Source organism: Hirundo rustica, chromosome 2, assembly GCF_015227805.2.
Source record: "Hirundo rustica isolate bHirRus1 chromosome 2, bHirRus1.pri.v3, whole genome shotgun sequence".
NCBI classification, from domain to species: Eukaryota; Metazoa; Chordata; class Aves; order Passeriformes; family Hirundinidae; genus Hirundo; species Hirundo rustica.
The window spans coordinates 103,335,768-103,351,696 of record NC_053451.1 but is presented as its reverse complement, the minus strand read 5'-3'; the positions used below and the strand labels follow the sequence as shown (position 1 = coordinate 103,351,696).

At 40.7% G+C, this 15,929-nt stretch overlaps 1 protein-coding gene across 4 annotated transcripts in view; it reads right to left on the bottom strand.

Annotated features, from left to right (window-relative positions):
* Positions 1–9,621: 9,621 nt before the first annotated feature.
* CDKL5 (cyclin dependent kinase like 5) overlaps positions 9,622–15,929 on the bottom strand; it is a 123,322-nt gene continuing 117,014 nt past the window's right edge. For all 4 annotated transcript variants that reach the window (XM_040091232.2, XM_040091241.1, XM_040091259.2 and 1 more), the window contains 3 exons: positions 13,300–13,422; positions 12,081–12,200; positions 9,622–10,840 (listed from right to left, as the gene is read on the bottom strand). In XM_040091232.2, the coding sequence (XP_039947166.1) occupies positions 10,457–10,840; positions 12,081–12,200; positions 13,300–13,422 (627 nt within the window). In that variant the 3' untranslated portion in view covers positions 9,622–10,456. The remainder of the gene's footprint in view (positions 10,841–12,080; positions 12,201–13,299; positions 13,423–15,929) is intronic.

Sequence of the window (15,929 nt, the reverse complement as noted above, 5' to 3'; positions counted from 1 at the left end):
TCCATGTCCTGATGGATGGTAATGGGGGAAGGTGCCTTGGTGCTGATTTTTCCTGCATGACCGAGGAGTGGAGGGGTGGCTGCAAGGGGCAGAAGGATGAACTGGGCACAGGAGTATTTGTATCACCCCAAAGCAGTTAAGCTTGACTGTAGTTTGTCAAAGCCTTGTCTGTGACTGGCCTCTGAGAAGCTCCTATGCACAGTCCAGGGTTTTTCAGTCATCTGGTTTGGGAAACGCACCCAATGGCAAAAGCCAGAAGCTCCTGTGAGATTTGGAAGAGCTGGCAAGCTTAATGCATAGCCTGAATGGAGGGACCACACACCATTATACACCAAGGCACCACACTAAATTACATATCTTCACATGACTGAACCTACATAGAGGATAAAATAAAACCTTGGAGGAAGAAAATAATTTCCAGGTAGAAAGGACCTGTGCTATCACTATTCCAGCCTCCCATCTTCAAAGAAATCGCTAGACCTTTTTCTAGATCGAAATGTACGGCGCTACATAAGATGGAACACCGTGCATTTTACAGTTAATTTCCCTTGCCCTGTCTTTTCACTGTTCACCTCTCCAGCTTGTATGGAGAAGGAACCTACTTCTGACTTGCAACTAAATGGTTCCTGCTAAAGCAGGAGTTTCTGTTCTGATCCTTGCTATGCAGCTCACTTGCTAATTGACCTCTAGAAATTCACTTAACCTCTGCCTCTTATATAAAGAATGCTGAGAGGCTCAATTAATTAAGTGGTCCTGAAATGCTTTTAGAATTGCATTTGACTTCCACTTCTGCATAAATTCAGCATGTTGGAGTAACAGGGTGACTGAGGTCATTCTGAAAGTGAGACAACACCAGCTGAAGTATAATTACGTAAATACAAACCCTTTCCTCACAATCATAGAATCACAGAATGGTTTGAGTTGGGAGGAACTTTAAAGATCATTTAGCTCCTATCTCCCTGTCATGGGCAAAGGCATCTTCCACTAGACCAGGTTTCTCAGAGCCCCATCCAACCTGGCCTGGAACACCTAACACCTCCAGGGATGGGGAGTCCACAGCTTCTCTGGGCACTCTGTCCCAGTGCCTCACCACCCTCACAGTAAAGAATTTCTCCTGATATCTAATCTAAACTGCCCTCCTTTAGCTTAGAGCCAATCCCCTTGTGCACTTGTGTGTGAATCCCACGTGCACTTGCGAAAGTCCCTCTCCAGCTCCATTGCAGCTTCCTTGAGGTACTGGAAGGTGCTGTAAGGTCTCACCAGGGCCTTCTCTTCCAGACCCAAATCTCTCAGCCTGTTTTCACTGGAGAGGGGAGCAGCCCTGTGACCCTCCTCTGGACACGTTCAAACAGGTTCCCATCTTTCTTGTGTTGGGAGCCCCAGACCTGGACACAGCACTCCAGGTGGAGTTTCACTAGAGCAGAGCAGAGCAAAGCAGAGCAAAGCAGACGAGGGCAGAGCAGAGGGAGAGAATCCCCTCTCTCACGCTGCTGCCCACACTGCTTTCCAGACAATCCAGGATACAAGTGGCCTTCTGGGTGTCTCAAGCTGAACTTTTCATCCAGCAGCAGCCCCAAGTCCTTCTCCTCTTCTCCCAAGGGGAGCTCTTGATCTGTTCCTTCTCCAATCTGTATTTCTGCTTGTGCCTTTCTTGACCCACATGCAGGATCTTGCACTTGGCTTTGTTGAACTTCATGAGGTTTGCACAGGCCCAGCTCCCAAGCCTGTCCAGCTCGCTCTGGATGGTTCCCTTCCCTCCAGCGTGTCAACTGCACCACAGGGGTTGGTGAGAGCACTCTCAATCCCATTGTCCATGCTGCTGACAAAGATGTTAAACAATCCTGCAGGCCTTTAGCTGCAGAGAGAGGGAGACCAATGTGTGGCTTTGCAACTGCATAAAACACAAGAGGTTTGAAACAGGAAGCAGGGCCAAGAATTGCCTTCAGCTTTATGACCTGGATTTTTAGGATGGGATGCAGAGAGAGAAGTGAGGGAACAAAGGGTTCTGAGAAGTTTATACCCAATCTACATGATCAGAGACTGCCTCAGGCCTCCAGACCAGCCACTTTATTTGTTAGTCAATAGCCCCTTTATCTTAAGGAGTACATGCAGGAATTATCCCTTCACTTCCATCCAGAGAAAAATGACCACTCTGCCCTCCATCCCATGGGGGTCTGGTACTGACTACACTGGGGATACCACACCAAGGTGCTCAACCTCTTCAAGGAGATGGCCACTCCAGTTTCTGGGGCTCTGCAGGGGTACAGAAAAGAGGTTACTAAATGAGATTGTTGGAAGAGTAAGCGCCAAGTAAGGTTTTAAGAGTAAAACCAAGACCCCCAGAGCACTGGGCACCTAAAGGAAATGCATTTCAATCCCGTTTCTGGATGGAAACGTTAAAATGCTGGACTGATTGTCCTGGTAGAAGCTGAAGCATTAGCTCAGGCTGAAAGTTTCCCTCTGGGGAGGTGACAGGCACAGCTCAGTGCAGGCACTGGCAGCAGCCTGGTCTCACCAAGGCTGTGGTTGCTGCACAACCCATCAGGCAGCTTTTCAGAGGGATCTAACAGACTGCAAGTCCTAGCTTTCAGCACGTCTTTTGGAGCTCAGAGGGGAAGAAGGGAGGCCCAGGAAAAGCAGTCCCCTCAGTTTGTTTCCAATTACCCCAAAGAATGAGAGACTAGACTAGCAGGGAAATATTTCAAGTGTTTTTAAAACTACACACAGTAAAACAAAAAAACATAGACAGGATACATTAAAGAGGAAGCCATCAAAACCCCATATTGCTGACACCTCAACACCTCAATGTTTGCCTAGAAGTGTCTCAGTTTACGTGGGACAACGATGAAATGCCATCATGACGCTTTTCCTGTGGCGAAGACTGTGGGCTGGAAACTTTCAGGGCCTTTTAATTTCTGGTAGAGCCTGCTGAGGGGCTCGGTGGGTCGGTACTGCTCAAAAGAGAGAACAGCAGAGATTCTTGCCCTGAAGATAATCCGTCCTGCAATGAGACTAGAGGAATGGCGGGCAACAAGGTGCTTCAGAGATGTTGCCCCATGGAAACATCAGGCTTGTGGACAGATACAAGCAGCCTCTCAGGTGGGGGAGTCAGCCAGGACCTGGCAGTGACCCACTGGGCACAGGAGTCCTGGTTCTGCTCTGTTCCACTCATCCCAGCCAAGCTAACCATGGAGAGGTGCTCTGCAAGAGGCGTGTCAGGAATAAGATCAGCTGTTGAACAATGCCAGGGTTCTAGTGCAAAATCTGCATTTTTATTAAAGACATATTTTGGAAGGCCCATTCAAAAATACATTGTGCTCAGTAAAAATTAACCATTTCCATGCTGATAATTAAGGTTACCACAGGATATTTTTTTTTTTTTCTCTTTTAGAATATTTACAGCAACAATAGAAATTGTACAGAAGTAAGGAATGGAATACATGCTCAAAAAAAATTTGGTCAGGTGTACCAACAACATGATACAAAGGGTTGTATACAAACACTTTACAAATGGTTTATTAACTTGCATGAAGTCATCCTTAAATATTCAACACATTTTAAAATTGATTTGTATTCCAGGATTAAAAAGTCTAACACCACAACATATCCCTTCCACAACAGAAAGCATGGTATATTTAAAAGTTTGTGCGCTTTTGATTTCTAGTAGCTGTTAAAAAACATCAGGGGATCTTATCCATGAATTTAGAAGTTTTGAAAGCTGCCTCCCCAGCCTGTTAATCTGTACTGGCAGATAGTGAAAAAATAAAAGATTTTCCTAAACTTCATTTTTCCTTCTTTCTTCCAAATGACACAAATTTAAAATTAAACATTCCACAGTGGAGACCTAAGCAGTCCTGGAATTTCTTATCAGATTAACCAGATTTTAAAATGCCTGCATAGAATTTCCAAGAAAATTATGGTTTCTGGGAAGATTTTAGCTTACTGTTCCATATAATCCAAACATAAAGTTACTTCTTTCAATTAGTCATAGCCTTCAGTAGTATGAGTCTCATATGTGCACTAGCAAAAAAAAAAAAAAAAAAAAAAAAAAAAAAAAAAAAAAAAAAAAGAAAAAAAAGGGAAGTCGAGATAGTTCCCTATGCTTAAAGTTTTGCCTTGTAACTGAAGAGTTAAAAGCTCTGCCACTGGATTTACATGTCAGGAGTTTACACCAAGAGGTTCATATCCTACAGGAAAATTGAACAGTGGCTTGCACCTTGTGCTATGAACATGCTTTATCTTTATGCTAATGGAAAACTCTATGACAGCAGCTACTTCACAACGCATTTCTACGCCTGTACAATTAAGATGCCACCTTGCATTTCTCAGAACGGATCCAGAGAAACAATGCCCTGTGAAAACAGAGACCTGGTGGAACGAAAAGCCTGGTAGGCGGCGTGTTTTGGTGGGGGCACAACGAGGTAAGGTATCTCACCCAGATGAAATGGAAAACTAAAATGAAGGAAATCCTGAGCAAGTCTAAGGATAGCTGTTTGAGTAAAACAGCAAATAGGGTGGAGTAGTAGATAAGGCCTCTAACTCCCTGAAAATCTGCACTAGAGAAACAACAAAGAACAAGGCAACTGCAATATTTGAGAACCACAAGGGGAGGGCCAAGGGAAGACTGCAAAGCAGTGCAAAGGATGGCATTGGGATTCTAGAGGGAGAGCTCAGATGGCTTGGAGGTTTCAAAGTATTTCAGATGAAGGCCCAACAATATTTTATTACATAGTTGCTAACAGTACCTAGAGGAAGAATCTTTTTAGACATCTCTTCAAAATTTGGAGTCAATAATAAGCTCAGAGTAAACAAACCAAACCTTGACCACATTCTGCAAGAGAGAGGAGGTAGATTGACTTGCAGAGAAGACAAGAGATGTGTAGTCGTTCTTAGGCTAAGACACAAATTCCATGTTCAGGCTCTTGGGCCATGTTTTAAGAGTCACTTTTGCCCAGCTGCATATTTCATGTTCTAAAAGAGCCTGAGAAGCAATCTGATTTTGTGGATTGAAAGCATCCAAACATATTGGTGCCAGTCCTCTCACACTTCGCATGCATCTTCCACTGAGTAGGTCAAGCCCCAGCTTTTGCATCAAACAATTGGCTGCACACAAAGTCACTGATCTGTATCCAAGCAGAACTCAGAACAAGTAAAATTCAGGCCTAATTAATCAGATTTACCTATGCTGTCTCATGTGGTAGTTAAGATACTTCACTGAGACAACAGATGACCTAACACAGCTTTTTTTCTTACAATTGAAAGAGGATCTCCTATAAAATCTGCTTTGCTTAATTTTAATGAAAGTTGCTTCATGATTGCAAAATGAGGAATCTTCTGTTTCAGTATAACATTCAGTACAGCACAAGCCTTCACTTGCCTGGTGAGTCTAAGCACTGATGCATTGCTGCCGCTTGACCATTTGAAAAAGGTGCCAATATCTAGAATTTCCAAGCTTTGTTATATTAAAAGGGTTTACTGAAATCACTTCCTTTTAAAAAAAGGCCAGAAGTTAAATGGCTTTTTCCTTCATTCACTACAAACACAGTTAATGAATGGTTAATATCATGATACCACTAGAAAGAGCTGTGTAGGGAAAGGCACCTGTTCTTAATTAGTGCCTTGATTTGAAGGTTATTCAAAAACGGTTACACAGGGCACATCACCTTTCCAACCATGTTCTGTGGCACTCCTGTTTCAAATGGTGGGCCTGCTAACATGAACAACAGCCTAAGTGCATGGTTTGTGATATTACCCCATTAACAGATGGAGTATATATGCTGGCTGGAATGGAAAAAATAAGCATTCATTGCCAACCCACAATTTGCAGTATATCATATATGGCTATCCTTTTCATACTCTTTGTGTGACTGGGATGCAAATATTCTCCCAGCTCTACTCTGACAGTGATCAACACATACAGAATTACATGCAAGTATTTTGAAGCATGTCTCACTATCAATTCATTACAAGACAACAAGAAATTAAGCATGACTAAAACCCCCAATACTTCTAGAGCACAGCTCCTCTTTAAAGTGGCTAGGTTTTACCTTAGCTGCCTGGATCACAACAATGCTTTCTGAGCTGTATAATCTCTATTCCCATAGGTTCCCTATTCTTATAGGGAGCTCCACAAAATTGTTGAGAATGCATAACTTTTCTGGGTGAACCCAGGAGTCTACTCAGCTAACACCTCATCAGCTTTTGAAGTAAAAAGTAAAGGTTGGTATGTAGCTTTTTAAACAACTGAGATTCATCTCCTAAGAGATCTAACTGCAATGACAAGGAAGGTGAAGAGCCTACCACAGGCCACTGCTTCCTGAAGAGTCATTCCAGCCTTGGTCCCAGAAAGAAGTCGGTGTGGTAGAGAGAAAGGTGACAAGCCAAATGACGACCTGAGGATGCCTCATGCACTTGAAAGTTTGAAGCCTGCTTTAATATTGATCTAAAAGGACAACTGGTGTTTGGGGAATGTTTTAAGAGACAAATTTGGGATCATTGACTTCCTGCCAAGAACTCTGCCCAGTGCTCTCCCGGCAGTCTCTCAGAGGGGAAACAAAGCTTGGACTGCAATAAATGGAGCAAAAAAGCATTAAATAGGTCAAAGGGACTGTTCTCTGTGGCCAGGTCTGTTGAAAATAGATGTTGTTCTAGGTTAATACATTTACATGGCAGTTTAAAACGACAGCTTAGACACTTAAATAGTTTCAGTTAGGATGAACTAAGGTGCTTTTTTTTTCAGTTAAAAAGAGCTCAAGAGCTGTAACAAAAACATATAGACAAGATTAGGCAGCTTGAGTTCTGAAAAATGACTACAATTAATTTCTGAAACTTAGTTTCTTTTTTATTCACATCATCTGTGATGCCATAAGGCAAACGATTGCCAAAGAATAAAATACAGTTTAACAAGGATTCTTTATACGTAATAAATCTATAGAGCATGTAGCACAGGACTCACAGACCACTGAAAAGGAAAGCTCATACTTACAAAATAGTTTGCTCTGTAATCCTCCTCCTCTTTATTAAGTCAGAAAATCTCAGTCACTATAATAAGACTCCTTAGAAAACCTCAACAAAATTACATTAGTCATATTCTAAATATTGGGAAGCTAGACCAAGTTAAAAATACACAATCCATCCCAGCACCAGCTGGCTGAGCTGCTGGAATTTCTTGAAGAAAGAAAATACTACATACATTCAACACAATTTATTATTCAACTGAAAGCTACTACAGTCTGTTGAATTCAAGAGGAAAATGCAGTATGAAGCAGAAACAATTTTCTGTAAATATGGGCCACCAAATACAACATTCCTTGGGTCACCTTTGAAGATTTTCTAACTACTTTAAACAACTATATGTACAGTCAGGGATTACCCTGATTTAACTTAATGGGTACAGAGAAAAAAAAATCCTTTAGAAACATTTCTCCTTGCTAGAAATCATAACAACTACATATAGCCCAGTATCATCATTCCCAGCATGAAGATCTTACCAGCAAGCTAAAAACCTTGCAGAGACAAAAGGATACATATCCACAAAGCACAGAAGAGTCTAGACTGAACATTCCCTGTGAGACTGAATGTAGAATCATCAAGGCTGGAAGAAACCTTTAGGATCATCCAGTCCAACCACCAACCACCCCAGTCACCCCTAAACCATATCTCCAAGTGCCACATCCAGATGCCTCTCAAACACTTCCAGAGCCGGTGACTGCACCACGTCCCTGGAGAACTTATTCCAATGCCTGAACACTCTTTCAGTGATCGTTTTTTCCCCCCTAATATCTAATTTGAACCTCTCCTGGCACAACAGAAGGTCATTTCCTCTCATCCTTTCACTTGAGACGTGGGAGAAGGGCTGACCCCCACCCAGCTACACCCTCCTTTCAGGTGGTTGTAGAGAGCAATGAGGTCCCTCCTGAGATTCCCTTTTCCAGACTAAACACCCCCAGCTCCCTCAGCCACTCTTGTAAGACTTGTGCTCCAGGCCCTTCACCAGCTCTGTTGCCCTACAAGAGACATTCAAGCCTCACTGCTTAGAGCCCCACTCTCTCCGGCAGTGCTTTTGTGAGGGATTTCAGTGGCATCAGCCCTTATCAAAGCAGGGCCAACAAGGCTCATGTAGCTGTGACCAAGCAATGAATCTAACAGAGACTGCTGAAACAAGCTGCTAAACTCTGACAGTGACGACAAGTAAATATCACAATATCTTTCCTGGATGCCCACTGAACTTAGAAAAAACCTGAAAACCCTTTCACGTCTATTGTATTTATATATGCTATATATATGATATATCAACACAGTATATATCATATATAGAGAGATATTCTATATCATATATATCTCTTGAAAAATCACATGCGCATTTCTTGCAGGCAATTGACAAAGAAAGAATTCCTATTTTGTAATTTTTCAAATATAGCAGACATATTTTTAGTCCTGGACAAAACTGATATAACATCTTTCCAAACTCTTCTTTCTGACAACAATGTTTGCTGTTGTTAGAACTTTGGTATGACTCAAGAGGTACTGAACAGCATGTCCAGTTTGCATTGTTGTCCAGGTCAGAAGTTCAGCTTTTACTGCCTGGCTGCTTCTATTAACTACACCTATGGCTAAATCATCCGATTTACATTCAGGTTAATCTCTTTTTGGAAAAGACAGTGTATTTGCAAGTACAGCGTCTTACGAGGACAGCATGTAGAAAACAAACTAGGCAGAGTAATGAGGGAGTAGAACTAATGTGTTTAAAAAGGAAAGATTGTATTGTTCTGACACTACAGGCCTGGCTCTCCTCTTATTGCACAAAGTTATTAGACTGGCATAACTCTTTTGACTCCTACTGGCTCACCTTTGATTTACTTTACTGGTAGCAAGATAGGAATCAGGGTGCGTATTTGCTACACTTGACATTCACCAAGGTAAAGGCAGTTTTAACTGTGTTGTACAGGAGACTGGAACCCAAGATCTAGTATTTTGCTGAGACTGGTAGCTGAACTGGGTATGGGAGTATTTGGATAGTAAGACCTAAGGAGAAGTCAAGTTGCATGGCAACCTTCTCCCTCAATATCCAAATATCAGATTTGTAGCCTTAAATACATCCTGAAATATAATAAAAAGTGCAAGAGCAGTTTAAATTCTAATACAGTGTTTATCTTATTAGTTAATAGATTGCTAGAGATGTAAAATACACATATGCATAAAAGCTTATACCATGTTCTGCAGTGCCATGCTATGCTTAAGTGTCGAAGTTTTGCATTTCACTTGCAATTCATGCTGTGTTTCTTTGGTTTTCACCCCTGCTATTAAGTGGAAGAGCACCTGCTTTCGCTTGTAGTCATGGGGCACTTTATCTCTTTAGAAGAAACAAAAATTTGGTACTGGGGCACTGTGCTCTTGATGCAGATGCAGAAATCCCATTAATATTACTAGGAAAGCTAAGGACACAGGGGAGAACATACCACATTTAGATTACTGTACAGTTCTGCAGCCTCTTACATTTAGCCAATACTTCCAACAAAACAGCCCATAATAAAGCTTGGAATCAAATGCTGTCTTTTGTTTGTCACCAATAATGCCTATAATACTGGGCTCTCATAGCCAAGCAAGATTCATACTGTTACAGTCACGTTTATATCCACATTCAACTTCCCTTTATTAGAAGTATAATACTGCACTTTATATCACAAATGTATAAAAAATATGGCAGATAGTGTCATAACAATACTTTTCTTTTAAATGAGTATATTTAAAAAACAGACAGTTATTTTCCATTTATATATATATTTATATATAGAATAAAATACTCCTGATGCAATATATAAATGTTACCGTTAGTTTTTTATAGAAACTACTGTAGCTGTTGCACTGCTTCACAATGTTTCAAACAGCTCAAAATAACTTTACATTATAACATAAAAGATATGATTATAACAGTACGATATTAGGTCATCATAAATAAATATTACAAATCCTATCAAATATGGAAGTTTAAAAAACAAATTTAAGACATACAATTTAACTTTAAACCCTTAACAGGGATACACTTTTATCACATAAACCCCACTGTTTTAACTAGGCAGCAAAAAATGTAGTAAGGGCATAGGCCTAGACAATGTTTTCACCCTTATAAGTGCCAACACATACCAGAAGTTTCTTAGCTTTCAGACAGAGATGTGCACTAAGCTGGAATGTAAATGAGAGAAAATGACAGTGCATTTTTCTCCCTAACCGGCACACTCTGCCTGGCATCCCGTGACATTTCTGATGCCCGGTAATTCGCAGTTCCACTCGCGTTCCCGTATGATCCCTGACTCTCTCGTGGTGCCGAACGGCATCGCTCCACACGTACATATTGCACACCTTTATAAAGCTGAAAATGCAGTCTTACCATGGCCAGAACCAGCACCGCCGCCCTGCGCCGCTCTCCACCCACACCGCTCCCTTTGCTGCAGGGCAGTTACAAGGCCGTCTCCTTGAGATCGTTCAGGTTCGGCATCCGCGCCCGGTTTGTTCGGCTGTAGGTGTGCCCGTTCTGTCCGCTCTTGGAAGGCAGCTGCTCGGAGTAGGGGGGCCCATCGCTCACGCTCCTGTTCACGGGGGACACGTGCCAGGTGGGCTCCAGCTGGCTCGGGATCTGCAGCGTCGGCCGGCTCTTCGGCTGGGGCTCCGGCCGCACGTTGCTGCCGCCGCTGCCGGAGCCTTGACTCATGGGGTGGATTCGCACTTCAGGAAAAGAAGCTTTGGCTGGCTGGCTGGGTAGGGGCTGGAAGCGGGGCTCAGCAGCGACAGGATGGTTTGAGGAGAGGTGTAGGAGCTTCCGAAGAGATTTTAACGGCTGGCTCTGAAAGACACACACAAATGCTCCACCATATCAGACCTCCCATAAAAAAGCTGTCCTATCCTAAACTGAATATCTTGAACTTTACAGGACCTCTTCACTTTTAGTTCGTATCTGTTTGATATATTTCATTCCAAGCTATGGCTACACACCTGAGGAAATGTCTTCTCAGCACAGTCCAATCTATTAGCGACCTGAAGAGATGGAATGGAACCCTTTCTCTCTCAGAAAAAAATTGCCCCATCAATTATTTTATCCTTGTTTCCTTTGAAAATGCAGGCATAGACAACTGCATTTGCTGCTCATCTGCCACTTCTCCTGCAGATGAAGAAACTTAAGAACCTCAGCCACATTTTATGAGGAACAGATTTCAGAAATACCATTTCTTAAAAATGTGTGTTGTGAACATAATTTAGGGGTTAGAGTGAGTCTTGAGTATCCATCTGCACTGAAACAAGATCCGGCAGAACTCAGAAGTTATTTTGTTTGCTGGCAGCTGGGTGATAAGACAGCCGTAGTCTCCTGCCTTCTTTCACTGGTGAGAGGTTGAAGGTGATACAGGGTTACTGAACGTGGGTAGCAAGAGCCTGGGGAAGCCGGAGTACAAAAAGTGGTATGAAAGCTGTCTCATTAAATTCCACAGCTCACAGAGCAACTTGTTTCTTCAAACACTATGGCTGCAATGCTCTTTTCTAATGTATTTCCAATGTGACAACAATGGGGCATGGCTCTGACACTCCCTCCCACGTACTGCCCACTGAGCTGGTTTTAGAACTGGAGAAAACAAAGTTGCACTAGTGCAGTGCTATACTCCAAAAATGTAGCCAGCTGAAACTGCAGTCTGTGCCAAGGATCAAACTCTGCTGAGCAGCAGCCAACCCTCAGGATTCACCATTCCTTACAGAGCTGACTTGAGGGCTCTCGTACAGCCCTGCATCGCTACCACAGATGTGCTCTGAAACACTGCTTGCCTATAATACAAAAACATAACCAATATTTCAAAGGCTCAAAGACTGACACGGCACATTTAGTCTCTCTTTTCCACTTTGTCACTCTTTGTCACTCGTGTCCACATTTAAAAAAAATGATGCAGGACTGCAGTTACACAATTTTTTACATCCAGTGAGCAAGGAATTAGAAAGTTGGGAAACAATGTCAAACGCAATTCTTCCATTCACCAGAGAAATAGCTGTCAAGATACATCAGTGATATTAATACATAGGGAATTGATAATGCCACTTACATGAGGCTGGATTTCTGTCATCTTCTCAGGATGCCAATCCTTCGGCCTGCTGCTCTGGTGATTGGAAGAATGAATGGCTTTCTGTAATGCCAAGAGATCCTGACCTTCAGTGTTAGGCATCTGCAACAAAATGTTAAATACTGGTCTCCTAATATTTTCTTAAGAAGAGCTGTAAATAATTTCCCACAGTTAATTACAGAACACAAGTGAAGCCCATTACTGCAGCAGAATTGCAGTGACCTCTCAATAATTCTCCCCATAGTAAGAGCAAGTGGCTGTGGACATCATGCAGATTTGCTCTACCCTTAGCCCTTAAAGCATTCACATGCTGTTAGTGTTATTTGCTGTAAGAAAGAGCAGTTAAACAAGGCCTCAAAAATTAAATTAAAAACAAAATATTGTTGAGCCTCATCTTCATTTAAAAAGCATTCCATACTGCAGTTAAGACCATGGATCAGTTCTATAAATTTGCTCCAGAGTGAAGCAGACCAAAATCCCTCTTAACTGATGTCCTGACTGACATCACAAAACCAAGAGGTTTCTCTATTCCCATGTTTTTTCTCCTCCACAAATATACCAAACTAAAGCAAAAATTAAGAAACAACTGAAACTTTATGACAGAAAAGTAATTTAACACTTACATGTAGTTTTTTATCTCATTTCAAGAACTTTAAGTAAAAAGAGGACAGTCAAAATATAATCTGTTTTTAATGCAAGCTGTCTTTTATCATGAACATCGGGACAAACAAAAATACAACAGACACATGAGCTAAAGTTTTTTCCAGATAATCCATTATTAGTATTTGATTTATCTAAATTTATATATAAAGGAGTATTTTGTATAAAATCATGTATTTATGATATAGTTATAAACCAAACCAGGTTAATTTTTTTCCTGAATGAAACATAATGAGACAGTTTAATTTTAAACATACATAATTTCACAACTATTTCCCTTCCTTAGTCTTACTCCAAGGCTCTTTCTCTCTGGAACTATGTATGTTAACATTTTCACTACATTAAATACTAAAAAAGTTTTTTTAGGCACAATCTGTTTCAACAAAACTGCCAATTTAACTTAAATTTATTGAACTGGCCCAAGATACTTAACTGGCATGAAGAGGAAGTGATACCATGAAAATAAACCACATGCTGCTGTAGTCAGTAAAACAAATTTACTGGAGCATTTTACAGTGTTACTGTACTTAAAAATTAATACCATTGGTAGAGTGACTACAGGAAGTTTTTTCAAAGAAGAGCTATGCTTTAAATTATTCTTTGAATTAAAAAGAGGAAAGAGGGATTTCTTGATGCTTGGATTCTCGCCGTTGCTTGAGTCTGTCTGCAATATAAGACACAAAAACTAAATGCATAATATTTCAGTTCAAGAGATCTGTCCTGTCCTATGTTAACTCTTTTTTTAATTTTTTTTTTTTTTTGGTAATTCGACAATACATGCTATCAAGCCTATAATCTGCTTTTGGAAAATACAATAATGATTGAAAAAAGCCTATGAAACAAATTCAAGGAACTCAATGCATGGAAAGCATGTTAAAAAAAAAGATCAGCACAACTATTCTAAGATCCATGTTCATTAGGAATACAGAATGTGTTTATTTCAAAGGCTTTTGGAAATAACTGGTAGCTCTTGTTGACTTTACTAAGCTTTGCATTAAATCCTGTAACTCTGGCAATCATTTTTATCTTTGATAATGACCTAAAGCAGTATGACACTTCTTATTTTTATATGAAGAAAGTATTAAAGATACACTAACAATAACAGGAGTTGGTTTCAGAATGAGCAGTTGACAGTTATTCTAGGGGGAAAAAAAACCATTCTGTTTTTAACTTGCAATAAGAACTAAGGCTCCAAGATGAATTATTTCAGTTCTAACATAAATATGGCATTAGCAACTTCATGAATAGCTGCAAGTACACAGGCTGTTTTATTTTAATTTCTGGAGCACAACCACAGAACTTACCAGTGGATGCATGAACAACAAACAGAACTAGAAGGTACTAGAATTATAAATGGGTCTATTTTTCCCCTGCTCAGGTGCAAACAAGCATAGGACACATATATTGTGCCTTGCCTTTTCCTGTCTATCAGAAGAAATCTTAATTTTGCAATAGAATTATTATATGACTAAATACAATGACAAGTGCACTCCCAAAAGCAAAGGCTTTCAAACAGCTTTCTCAGCTTCTAGACACCATCCAAGTTAATGAAAATCAATAATTAGCACAGCTTATGTTGAGGAAATTTATGGTCAGAAGAATTTCCTGTTTCAAATTCAGTAAATTAAAAAGGAATGAAAGCATTGCTAAGAGAAATGCTCACCTGCAACTGTTTTTCCCAAAGCAGATAATTTCTTCAGACCCATAGCTTGAAATAAAATCTGCAAAACTCAAGCCTCCTCTGAAGGTAGTGCCTACTCACACTGTGCACAACCCTCATGGATATCAAATTGTGTGGTGGCAGATGACACAAAACTGTGATTCTAACAATCCTCAAAACCTTTTGCTACATTACCAAAACACTTCAAACTATGAAAAGGAGAATGGGTAAGAACAGCTCTGCAAAAACAATATTGCAAAGAACTCCCGTAACAGGCAGTAACAATTGCTACCCCATGATGCAGAGCACCTGGAGAACCCTAAGGAGAATAATTCATGGGAACAACCTGCAGGAAGAAGCATGAGGAACTGGGCTATTAGATATTTTGAGAATGACATTACTAAGATCTCTTCAATCCAATTTCAGGTATCTTTTACGACTCCTGTGATGATGCTCGCCAGCAAAATGAGACTTGCCAAAGGATATCAGAAGTAAATCATAGCTAGCTACTATGTGCTTCCTAGCTCTGTGACAGTCCTCAGGTCTAGTTTGTTATTTCTTGCTGAAAGTCTGTGTTTGAGTAAATAACTGGAATTTCACACTTGTAAGACTCTACATGAATTGTAGGTCTCAGAAAAAAACCTTGGGTAGTCACAAGCCGTCTATTAAGACTTTTAATAGGAATCCACAGAAAATAATGTATGTGTAGTTGAAGAGCTGATATTACAGTGCTGTGAACAGCTTTTACTACTAATGCCAAATCTGGTCCTGAATTGAAGGCAGTAACTTTATTTTGTGCTGGAAGATCCTAAAAACTGTCCCAAGGTTTGCTAGGTAGATGTCTTCAACTAACAGATGAAGAAGAACAAAGAACAGTGTCTGAGCCAGACACTTGTGCACACATCAGTGGTACAGTCCATGCCTAGATACTGTCCTGGCAATCAGCTGTAAATGGAAATGAAGTGAGATTCTTCCAGTTTTAGTTTGATCCAAAACTCAAGTTGATCTCAGTAAATTTCTAGATGAGGGTGAAAGAGTTGTACCACTATATTATTGCACTAATTTATCTTTCTGTGAGATACCAGCTCTATTTACAGTTTTTTTCCCTTCTCTCTCTTTCTGTTCGCCTCTACCCCTCATCTTAAGAGTGAGAAGAAACAGAAATAAGGATCATATATAAATCTGCCTTAGCTTGTAATCAGCTATGGTTTTGGTAGCTATAGATCAAGGAGCTTTTGATTTAGATGTTTTGTATAATGCCACATTTTGAGAGGCAACACAATCCAGTATGTATTTCTTTCACTCAGTTTAATGTGGAGGTAATTAATACACCACCTATCAGCTGAGCTATTGGAGCGTTGTTTGCCACCATGTCTGGATGGCTGGAATCAGAGTACAGCACAACAATGCAAATTAACCACCTTTTCCCCCCCATCCCCCTTCAAAATGCATTGCTGGAACCAATGGCCTTTGGTGTGTTACCCTTACATGGACATTTTGGTATCAAACAG